An 11,791-nucleotide genomic window follows, 5' to 3' on the forward strand; every position below is an offset into this window, starting at 1 on the left:
GCCGCCGGGCTGAGCGGGGGGGGCTGCCGCACCCACCCATGGGAGCGTCTTCGGTGGACTTATCGCTGTCACTGTCCGAGCTGGAGCTGGGGCGCGGGCTTCGCCCTCGCTTCCTCTGCCGCTGGGAGGACCCCATTATTGGGAGCTGGGGGGGCCCGATGGGGCTGTTCCCGTGCCCGGGAGCGATCTGGCTGTCTCGATTCTTTGGGGGGCGTCCTGGACGTTTTGGCACCCACCCATGGGAGCGTCTTCGGTGGACTTATCGCTGTCACTGTCCGAGCTGGAGCTGGGGCGCGGGCTTCGCCCTCGCTTCCTCTGCCGCTGGGAGGACCCCATTATTGGGAGCTGGGGGGGCCCGATGGGGCTGTTCCCGTGCCCGGGAGCGATCTGGCTGTCTCGATTCTTTGGGGGGCGTCCTGGACGTTTTGGAGGGCCTGCAGTTTTAGGGTTCTTCTTGGAGAAGAGCACTGAGGTCCTCCTGCCAACTTCATGTGCTGGGGTGGAAGAAGAATTGGGACCCAGACCTGGAAGAGGGAGGAGAAGGTGTCAGCTGCAGCTGGCAGGGACCGCACGGCAGCGGCATCAAGGAGCAGCTTCATTTCTCGGGAACGTTGTCTCGGAAGATCCTCCATCCTGAGCTTTGCCATGCCTGTGCCCTCAGCGTCAAACTATCCAGTCTGCTGGCAGTAAAAGCTAGATGGGGACATCAAAGAACACTCCACCAGCCAGGTATGCCCTCCTTTCTCCCAGGCAGCAACCTCACAGAAACAGAAGTCAAGAGCAGGCAAGCAGGACTAAACCTTTCCCGCGACACGCAGCAGCTGAGAAGCTCCACTGCACCCTTGAAAGACAAAGGCCCTAAACCGCCCCCAGCTCGCGGAACGGCCTGCTTTTCCCGGTGCTTAGGGGGGCAGGACTGGGATGCAGAGGTGGCAAACCCCCGGTGACACCTAGCAGTCCCTCCTGGAGCTTTTGCTGTGCTCCCCACGGAGCCCAGCTCAGCACCTCCGTCCAGGAGGCCAGGGAGCTGGTGGCTGGCCCGCGTTTGGCTCCCAGCCCCGGGAGGGAGTTTGGAGCTCAGCAGTCAGTGCTGCTGCAACTCCCTCCCGTGCCCCCAAGCAGGAAGGGACGCTGAAGGCAGCCTGCTCCCTAATGCCCCTAGAGAAACTGGGCAGCGTGGCAGAGCTGGCAGGAGGAAACAATCCATCTCACGCCCCACATCACACAGCTGGGACTCTCACGGCAAAGCACTCGGTCTCTGGAGCGACATCCAGCTCCTCGGCCGCACGGGAGGCAAGCTCACTGGGTGAACGCTGACCGCAGCTGTGAACACCAGCGCCCTGCCGACTCTCCCCAGAGGCAAACGCACACCAGGCTGCGGCTGGGGGGAGCGGAGGGGGCCGGGGGCCGCCCGCGCCACCCTCCACCCCCTCCAATCCCACCTGCTTGGCTGGTACGGCTCAGTACCAACTACCCAGTGGGGTACAGTCCTCGGACGGGCACGCCGGCAGGGAGCCCGGGGAGGTGCAGACGTTGTACTCCACACCCACCCCTACCTACGGGAGGCACTACGGGAAACAAGGAACCCTCGCAGGGGAATGGGAGATAAGGGACTGCCCCCGGAGAGGCCATCTGCCCTGCTCCTAAGGAGGAGCGAAGAGCGAGGTGTGTGCGGGGAGCTGCCTGCACAGCCCTCCTGCCTCGGGAGGTGCCTGGCAGGGCGGCCTCTCCCCCAGCCAGCCTGTCCAGAGGTGATTCTCCACTGCTCCCCAAAACCAGCAGTATTCTGGAGGGACCAGTACCTTTGCCAGTCTCCTGGCTGCTGCTCTCTTCTGCAGCACTGTCTGTCTGCAGGTCCTTCTCGCAGGGGTTGTGTGACTGCAGGACTCCCCTGGCAGAGGAGCCGTGCCGCTCCAGCCCGTCTCGGCCCAGGTCCCGTGGGTGAGCGAGTTTCCGCCGTAGGACTGTGATCTCCTTCTTGATCATCTTGGCCCGGCGGGACCGTCCTATGCTCTGCTTGCCAGCATTGACCTCATCCAGCCGCTCCAGCAGGATCTTCAGCTGCTCCTCCAAGGGCAGGTGCTTCTGATTCTCTGAGAGCAGCAGCCGCACATCTTCTGGGGGAACAAAGAGGAGCAGATGGATGAAAGAAATCGGGAACTCTTTGGAGCTCCTCTACATGAAAGGGCATGGGGCAATCCAGGTTCCCCGCAGAAGGGAACCAGCTGACACAGTACCAAACACCTGTGAACATGGGAAGTTACCCTTGGACAGGCTGGATCGATGGGCCCAGACCAATTGTATGAGGTTCAACAAGGCCAAGTGCCGGGTCCTGCCCTTCGGCCACAACAACCCCATGCAGCGCTACAGGCTTGGGGAAGAGTGGCTGGAAAGCTGCCTGTCGGAAAAGGACCTGGGGGTGTTGGTCGACAGCCGGCTGAACATGAGCCGGCAGTGTGCCCAGGTGGCCAAGAAGGCCAATGGCATCCTGGCCTGTATCAGAAATAGTGTGGCCAGCAGGAGTAGGGATGTGATCGTGCCCCTGTACTCGGCCCTGGTGAGGCCGCACCTCGAATACTGTGTTCAGTTTTGGGCCCCTCACTACAAGAAGGACGTTGAGGTGCTGGCGCGTGTCCAGAGAAGGGCAACGAGGCTGGTGAAGGGTCTGGAGAACAAGTCTTATGAGGAGCGGCTGAGGGAACTGGGGTTGTTTAGCCTGGAGAAAAGGGGGCTGAGGGGAGACCTCATCGCTCTCTACAACTCCCTGAAAGGAGGTTGTAGCGAGGTGGGTGTTGGTCTCTTCTCCCAAGTAACAAGCGATAGGACGAGACGAAATGGCCTCAAGTTGCGCCAGGGGAGGTTTAGATTGGATGTAAGGAAAAATGTCTTTACTGAAAGAGTGGTTAAACATTGGAAGAGGCTGCCCAGGGAAGTGGTGGAGTCCCCATCCCTGGAGGTATTTAAAAGACGAGTAGATGAGGCACTTAGGGACATGGTTTAGTGGGTGGTGGTGTTGGGTCGACGGTTGGACTCGATGATCTTAGAGGTCTTTTCCAACCTCAATGATTCTATGATTCTATGATTCTACCCTAAAAGACCTGGACAAGGAGCCCTGGGGGAAGCAAGCCAGTTGGGACTGCTGGGGAAGGCAGGCCGATCAGCAGCTTGGCGAATACCAGGGTTCCCATCGGCTGGGGCAAGGACACAGCAGGAAAAAGAAAGGGGGTTGTAACAGGAAAAACAAGAGTCAAAGGGATCCTGAAGCATTACAGAGCAGGGAAGTTCCCCTCACTGAGCCCATCCCGTGCTGGAGCAGGGAGAGGGGGACCCTGAAAGGATCCTTCTCTGACAAGCTGTTCCTGGCGGTGCTCCCCACTGCCCAGCAGAGACAAGCAGATCTACAACCACGGAGCCAGTGAGGTCTGGTTGAGGGGTATCAGGAGCTGTGTGGCATCCAGCAAAGCCCACAGCTGGGGAGAGAGGGGGGAGCACACAGCTCTGACCAGGGGGAGTCAGTCCTTCTAGCCGGGCGGCACAGCAGGAGCCTCAGCAGCTCACGGCCAGTGCTGGGGATGGGGCGAGTGACGGTACCCACGTCCCAGGCAGCCCCCTGCTCTGACCAAGAGGAGGACGAGGGACCGAGGGACTGGCAGGACACACAAGCCACTGCCTAGAATCAACCTAATGGGGCCGATAGGTACCTGGCTAGCAAAGCCCCCACCTCTCTGGGGAGTGGGCACGCACTGCCCAGACATCCAACTGAACCTCCCGCAGGAGGCAGCTCCAACAGACTCCCAGGTGCCCTGACTCTGCCCAGGCTTTTCCTCCGAGTAGCCCTCGTACCCCGGGACAGGGTATGAGTACTCACCGTCCTCGATGTCTTGGACCTGAGCCTCTTCCACCGTTACACAGTGAGGGAAGTGCATGCCTGTCTCAAAGTCAATGCCCATCTTCTCTGCCTGCCGGCGAGCCTGCCGGAGAACGGCGCCTCCCTGCTCCCGCAGACGGATGGCTGCCCGGTAGAAGATTGTGTCTTTGGCATTGTATTTCAAACAGTTGTTGATAATCAGGTTGAAATCCTCCTCAAAGTCATCAAAATTCAGATAGCGATAGGCTTCCAGGTTTTGTTTCATTGTCTGAAAATCCATCGGCTTCTTGATGTGATCCAGGTAGTCTGGGACCTGCACGAAGAAAGAGCCAGAGCTAAGAGCCCGGGAGCCATCAGTTAGCATTACCTGCTCCAAGAAAACAGTCGTTAGAGGAATCAGGTATCGCTCCCTGCGCTCTGCCCAAATGCACATCGGGGAATGCCGTCTGCTTTTGCAGCTTGAGGAACAGTAACGCCTCCGGACTAGGGAGCCCATGTGCTGTACTCAACATGTTAGAGCAGATACGCACTCTGAAGCATTTTTAAGGCTCCAGCGCACATGCCAGCATCCCGTCCTCTCCTCCTGTCTGCGGGCAGCTGGGATCCAGAACGCTACACAGCATTCCCCGGGGGAGGAAGCCACAAGCGCAGCCCCCGGGGGCGAGGCTGAGTGCAGACAGGTAAAACAGAACCGTCCAGGCAGCAGCAATGGCTGCAGGTGGGACCGTGCAGCCTTCCTCCCCACCTCTGCCAAGACACCTCCATGCCGACCTGCTGCCAGAGCCGTGCAGAGCCAGCACGGCCTTTCCCCACCTCCCCAGGCGGGCACTCGGGGACGGTCTCAGGAATCATTTCCCTTGCCCCCAGCAGTGACAGTCTTGGGGTCAAACCCGTTTCTGTGCTGTGCTCAGTCTGTCGCCTAGCAGAGGCCTTCACGGGAGGACAGGTAAGAGCGTGCCGCCTGCCAAGGGCCGGCATTCTGCCTTTCCCAGCGGGGATCCCCAACCGCTCGCAGACGCTGGGGAGTCACCAGCAACACGCGCAGAGAAAGAGCCGAGTGCTGTGCTCCTGGCCGGCACCAGCTCAGCTGTTCCGCATTCAGCTCGCCCGGGAGGGGCATCGCTGCACAGCCCCCTTGGGTGAGTGGTGCTGGGATGCGCGAGCCAGCACCAGGCTGCCCAGGGGAGCTTCCGGACCAGAGAGCACCCGGGGCAGCCCTTGGCACGAGCAAGGGACAAGTTTGAGTGAAGTAGAAATCTGGGGGAGGGGGTTCTTACTTCGTAGATTTCTGTTACCTCAGACAGAGGGACCGGCTCGCTGAAGATGTTGCCCGTGTCTTTCTCCTGCAGCTGTTCAAGCGTCTTGCGGAGGAGGATGAGGAAGGGGGTCAGCTGCATTTCCAGTGCCACCTGCTGCACTTTGATCTGAAACAGAAGAACAGAGCGGGGCTGAGACCCCTGCCCGGCAGCGGGGACAGTCCCCAGGGAGCAGCAGTGCAGTCCTGCAGGACAGCGACACCTTTCCTGGCGCGAGGGGCAGGGACTGCACCTCACCCCCATCTCTGGGGAGCAGAGGTGAAACACCGGCTCCAGCACCTGCGCGTGCCACCTCAGCCTTGCAGAACAGCCACCTTTGCTCAGAGCCGCTGGGGAAGGGCGCAGCACGGCCGAGGGGACCCCGGCACATGCCCTACAGCACTCTAAAGAGCCCATGCTCATGCCCACCCCAGCAGCTCCCCAAGGAGGGGCAAACAATCGTTACCGTCTCTCTCTTGAGCTTCTCCCGCTTGCGTATCAGCTCCACCAGCAAGCGTGCACGCTCTAGGTCATGGCGGAGGCGCTGCCATGACTTCAGCTGCTCCTTCAGGGCCCAGTTCTTATCCTCAGTGTCTCTCTGCGGGAATATCAGAGACCATGAGCCGATAGGAGATGTGTTCCCATCCCCACCTTCCTGACTGTGTGCTGGGGCTCCTCCCTGGCAAAGGGAACCGGCACGCCTGACCCGCTGGTTCAGCGAAGGTCCTGGTTCCCTTGTTGTAACCAAGGCGGGTGACTCAGAAACAGTCTGACCTCTGGCCAGAGCTGAATACCTGCTCCTTGGTCACCAAGCCCTTAGGATGCCAGGAGGTGGACATCCCGAGCCTCTGGAAATACTCTTCCTAACGTGACCGACTACCTGCAGCTGCCCAAGAGCACAGATCAACAACACCAGGGTCTGTGCTGCTGCTCAGAGCTCCAGCAAAGGGCAAAAAAGGAACACGGCTCTGGTTGCTTTCACTTCAGGAGCACCAAAAAATGCCAACTTTTATTCTGCCGTAGCCAAAGACGAGCAGAAGCAGTCTCAACTCTTCTCCAGCAAATAAAAATGAGAGGGAGCAAAGGCAGGAGAAACCCCTGCCCGGCCACAGTCCTCAAAGGGCTCAGAAAGAAAGATTTAGAGCTCAGACAGGGAGCCAGAAGAAAAATCTTCCTCTCTGGCACCAGAGACTTCACATCTGTGAAGTGCTGACTAAGGGCTGAGGCAGACAGCGGGCTGGAAGCAGCACCCACAGGGAGCGCTCCTGGAGTGGTTTCAGAAACTGGAAGCGAGGCCTTGGTTCCTTCCAGACTGTTTCTGGAACCTCCGGCCACCTCTCTCGACACTTGCTGACACAGCAGCCTCAAACTAGAGCCATTTCTGACAGCTTTGCCGCCGCCACCGGCTAAATGTGGGCACGAGGAAGGAGCTAACTTCTGCGCGGCAGCGTGAGAGGGCAGGATTCCCTTCCCATGGCAGGCTGCCAACGGCGTCGCTGCCTGGCAAATCTCTGAATGCCGAGAGTGGAGGAGAAGGTGAAGCAGCAAAAGCAGCTGGGGCTGCCCTTTCCTCATCCGGGAGCTTGTACCCCTGGCACCCCTTCTGCGCCTGCAGGCACCGCATGCAGCAAAGGCTTTGAGCCCGCAGCTCCGAAGGCGCAAGAAGCACGCGCGCGCAGCCAGGATTGCCTGCAGCACCCCAACAAGCAGCCCTTACCTGGTCACAGTTTCTTTGTGACTGCAGGTGTGTCTGAAGGCGGCGGAGCAGAGGGACACCGTTGCGGGACTGTCTCTTCAGAGTCCAGTAGCTGTGCAGCCTCTGCATGAACTGGCTCTTCCTCTGGATGGTTAAACGGTTTGTAATCTTACTGAGCCTGAGGAAGGGAGAGGAACCACAGACCCCATCAACAAGGCAAGCCTGGCCACTGCAGGAGAAGCCCTGGCTGGGGTGATGTAGCAGCAAGGCCGCCCGAAGGCAGCTGAGAAGCTCCTCAAGCAGGGAACACCCTTTCCCATGGCAGGAATTTCTGTAACACCAAGTCATGCAGGGCAGCCGCCCCCCCGAGTCAGCCGCAATGGAGGATGCCAGGAAACATCCAGCCTTGCCTCTCCAAAACAGACTTTTCCTTTCTACCTCCTGCCAACTTTCAGGCAAAAGCCCGGGGCAGGCTGCGCCAGGTCAGGGTACAACACGGCCACATCAGGGGCCAGACCTTTAACAGCTCCCACAGTCCCCAAGACTGCAAGCATTACGGCGCTGCTATCCCAGAACCATTATTTACCCGGCTGAGGGCCGCTCACGGTGACAAAGGCCCTAGCCAAACGTTACCAGACAAACCTGAGCCCCAGGCAGCCCATAACTTGACCAAACCTGGCAAAGCGTGAGGAGGGAACAGGAGGCACGAGCACAACAGAGCTCCTATCCGGGCTAATGAAGGACTACCCTAAACAGCCCAAGACACCACAAAAGGGATTTTCCTACTCTCTCTACAACAGCAGAAAGCCTGGAGGGGCTGGGACAGCCTCATTCAGCAAAGCTGGACAGAGATGCCCTGCTAGCGGGGAGCCGAAGGGACGAACCCCCAGCATCTCCATGTCTCACAGGGACAGCTCTTCTCAGGGGATGACCCGACCTGCATCAGCCTCAGCTGAAGAGGCTGGGGAGAGCAGCCTCATGTGCCATCGCCGGCCAAGCACAGCTCCCACAGGAAGACATTTGGCATTCTGGCAACAGCCCTGGAAGAATAATTCATCCCAACAGGAAGGCCTGGGGAGAGGTTAACAGCTTCTAGCTCAGTGTGGGTTTCACTGCGAGCACAATGATAGCAGCAAGAGCCTACAAACCGCCTGCCAACACGTCCACACGTAAGAAAAAGAGGCTCCGGCTATAGAGCAAGCCCCGAGTGAGCAAAAACATAAGGTTAGGACACAGAGCGTGGCAAAAAGCCAGCAGCCTTGTAGCAGAGACCTGCCTCCACAAGTCACCAGAACGCTGTCCAGAAAGCAAAGCCCACGGTTTCTGCGTGCTCCCCTCCGACCGCACAGGAGGTACTCTCGAGGGTCCACAGGGAAGCAGCTGTCCCATATCCCTGCTCTGTCACAGCCGTGCTTGACGGGCCAGCAGGTACGGTGCCGGGGTGACACAGGGTTACATCCCTGGCACAGCTCCCGCCGCGGGGAGGAGGAGAGCTCAGCTGCTCAGGGGTGGTGGTTCACAACCAGGAAAGCAAACGCTTCTGTGCCCAAGGTGACAGCAAGATCCAAAACCGTCCTAAGATGCTTCTACGTGCTTTTGCATGCTGCTGAGGACACCCAGGGTTATAAACTACACTGACAAATTCTGGCAAGGCTCTTAGATGCTCTTGTTTTGGGATTTGCACGCCAGCCCAACAGTCAGACCAGAGCGAGACAGAACGATCCGCTCCAGAGCCAAAACAAGCCCCGGGTTAGCCCATTTCCCAGGCCTGAATTGCTCCCACACTTCCCAGCAGGACCGTCCCTTTTTTCCCCGGCACAGTCCCGGGAGGAAACGAACCTCGGCAGAAAGGAGAGCAGCCCCCTCCTCCCTCCCCAGTTTACTCCAGCACCTGAGGTCAGCACAACAGGAAAGGAGCGCTGGGAACCCCCAGCTGCTTCCTGACGTGTCCGGCCAAGTTCGCTCTCTGCCGTTAAACTAACAGCAGCTATTTCCTGCCCCACCGAGGGCCCAGACACCTTTGTGGGGCAGCGCATCGCCCTGCCTCTCTGCAGGACTCCAGAGGAAACCACCAACAGCCCTCTGCGAGAACAAAGTGAAAAGTACCTGTGCAAAAAGCTAAGGAGAGGAACAAGATAACGCCCGCATGGAAAGCAGGACACCAGGCACGGAGAAAGGGAGAAATTTCTCCACAGCCAAGGGAGGGCAGCGGGTCGTACCTGTGCGGGGGGATGCAGGGCACAGAAACCACGGGCGCTGCGGCTCGTTTCTCCGCCAGGATCTTCCGTGCCTTCTTCATCTTGATTCTAGACTTGGCCTTAGCTTTTTTCACTTTCTCGGAGCTCCAGCCCTTGCCCTCCTCCTCCTCCTCCTCCTCCTCCTCCTCCTCCTCCTCCTCCTCCTCCTCCTCCTCCTCCTCCTCCTCCTCCTCCTCCTCCTCCTCCTCCTCCTCCTCCTCCTCCTCGTCCTCCTCTTCCCCCTCGCTGTGGGAGAGGGCGGGAAGCCTGCGCACGGAGCCCGGCGGTGTGTGGATGTCGCAGTAGGCGGTTTTGCGCACGCTGAAGGAGGTACCATTGGCCCCCGTCTCCCGGACGGGCTCCATCTTCATGTACAGCCCGGCCTGCTGGGCACAGGTGACGTGGAAGGCAGTGTAGCAGTTGGCTTTGTGACACTGGATGCAAGCCCCGGAGCCACGCTGCTTGCAAATGTAACAAGTCAGCTTCCAGCGCGCGGGCGGGATGTGCTCGATGCTGTCGATGGGCTCCAGGAAGACGGTGTTGGCAAAGCACACCTCCGGGATCCAGAGGGCACAGACCACGTGTGCCCAGCGCCCGTCGTCTGTCTGCTTGAAGGCCCCCCCCTTGTTCGGGCAGAGGGCGCAGTCCACGGCTCGCGAGGGTGACTGCAGGCACCGTCTGCAGAGCCACTGTCCCTCCGGGATGTAGGGCACCCCGTAGCACTCCTGATGCACAGCCAGGTTGCACATGTCGCAGAAGAGGATGACGTTGCTGTTCTGACACTCCCCGTCATTGCAGATGCAACAGACGGCATCCTCATCCACCAAGGCATTTGGATCCCCCTTGTTGTGGCTCTCGAAGTAGGACTCCTTCTCCAGCCGGTCCATCAGGTACTCGAAGATCTCCTGGGGAATGGGACTCACGCCTTCGGTCTTCCGCCGCTCGTTCATGATGTCCAGCCAGATGTAATCTTCCTCGTCCATGTCGTACTCCACCTCCTCATCCAGCTCCTCTGCCGACTTCTCGATGTACCTGGAAGGACAGCACGGGAGGGTGAGAGCACGGCCGGCGGGGTCTCAGAGCTGCTGAACCTTAACTCCCACAGGCCACGGCTGAGGGAACGTTTAAATGCTACAGCCAAGCTGTAAGTCAAAATAAAAAAAACAGGGACAAGGCAGGAAAGTGCAGAAGCGGGAGGTGCTGCTGCACCCCGAGCAGTGCAGCGACACAACAGCACATTGGGCACGACACAGACAAAATAACACTCGTCTAATGGGCGAGGTACGGGCCTTGGAGACTCATCAGCGCAAGATGGGAGCCTGCACGAGCCACCAAGCAGGTGCCAGATGCTCTGGAGACAGCGGCCTCATGCCCAAGACACAACAGCAACCAGGCATGGAGGCACCACGTTTTGTTTATTCCGGTGAGGGCAGCTGCGCCCTCTTCTCTTTCACTCCCAGTTGCGGGTGACGGGATGTTATTTAGAGAGGAAAGAGCTCGAACCCCAAGGCTGCTGCTCCAGTGACTGACAGCAACCACCCCCCACCATCGCCACGAGCAGCACTGCACACACCTCAGGGGGAGGTTTCTTTTCTAACACCCTGATACAAAATAACGTCATTATCCTGTCCCTAGAACACGGTGCCGGTTTCTCAGGGCACGTGGTGACTAGGAAGGCAGGGGTGACCACACAAGCCTTACTTTGGTTCAGTATTAACTCCCTACTTGAGGTATTATTTTGGGCCACTGCGCTTGCCAAACCACTCACGGAAAATCCGCAGGACAGCAAAGAACATTAAGCCCGCAAACACACACATCTTAGGGGTAAACCTTGGTGCTGGGGGGCTCCAGAGCTATCCCAGAATACCTCTGAAGAGCAGTGGGGAAGGCAGGAGGATGCATTTGGTTTTTGTTATAACTGTACCTGCCGTCCCAACAAGGAAGGAGCGTGGCAATCCAACTGCCGGCAATGACCTAAGCAGCGACCAAGCGCTCTCCAGGCGCACGGACCCCTCAAAACCGGGGCGCAACGCCAGACAGAGCTCCGAGAGCCTGAAGCCATGGGATGGCCAGCTCCAAGGGACCCGGGAGAGGCAGACGGAGGCCATTTCCACGGGCCACGGACAAGCCGCCCGCACAGAGCGGGGCCAATTCTGCCTCCAGACCCAGGGCACGAGCTAGAGCTGCCTGGGAGCCTCCTCGCGCCCCGGCCACGGACAATACCTGTAGTAAGAGGTGGGACGAGGTGGGGCATCGGGGGTGTCCTGCTCCAGCTCCCGGTACACCACCTCAGGGAGCTTGGGGGTGGTGCCGGCCGAGGCGTTGTGGTGATGGTGGTTGGAGTCCTTGCGCTTTTCCTTGTTCTTGTGCTTGCCGGATTTGGGCGGGACGCTCTGGGTCTCCGTGTTCTCCTTATTGCTCCCGTTCTCGGGCACCTCCTCGGGAACCTCCTCGTCCTCGGACACCACGTCGAGGTTATCGAAGATGCTGATGCGATGGACGCGGCCGTGCAGGTCCACCTCCACCATGCGTTGGGCCTGGGCGTAGGTCATCACCTCGCGGCCCGGCGACTGGGAGGTCTCGGAGGGGCTGGGCGACTGCTTGTTGGCGGCGCGGGCCTGGCGCCCCTTCTTCTTGTGCTTGCGCAGGGGGGTGTGCTGGGGCGGGGGGGGGTTGTCGTGGTCATAGTGGTAGA

General features: G+C 59.4%; 1 protein-coding gene across 1 annotated transcript in view; it reads right to left on the reverse strand.

Annotated features, from left to right (window-relative positions):
- The window catches only part of BRPF1 (bromodomain and PHD finger containing 1), a gene marked incomplete at its 5' end in the record, with an annotated part of 13,908 nt that extends 2,119 nt beyond the window's left edge, over window positions 1-11,789 (reverse strand). Inside the window, 8 exons of the mRNA XM_009284540.1 lie at window positions 237-524; window positions 1,803-2,117; window positions 3,869-4,181; window positions 5,164-5,292; window positions 5,630-5,761; window positions 6,881-7,037; window positions 9,079-10,128; window positions 11,320-11,789. Coding sequence (XP_009282815.1) covers window positions 237-524; window positions 1,803-2,117; window positions 3,869-4,181; window positions 5,164-5,292; window positions 5,630-5,761; window positions 6,881-7,037; window positions 9,079-10,128; window positions 11,320-11,789 — 2,854 coding nt within the window. The remainder of the gene's footprint in view (window positions 1-236; window positions 525-1,802; window positions 2,118-3,868; window positions 4,182-5,163; window positions 5,293-5,629; window positions 5,762-6,880; window positions 7,038-9,078; window positions 10,129-11,319) is intronic.
- Window positions 11,790-11,791: the final 2 nt, after the last annotated feature.

Source organism: Aptenodytes forsteri, unplaced genomic scaffold (genome assembly GCF_000699145.1).
Source record: "Aptenodytes forsteri isolate BGI_AS27 unplaced genomic scaffold, ASM69914v1 Scaffold53, whole genome shotgun sequence".
Classification (NCBI taxonomy): Eukaryota; Metazoa; Chordata; class Aves; order Sphenisciformes; family Spheniscidae; genus Aptenodytes; species Aptenodytes forsteri.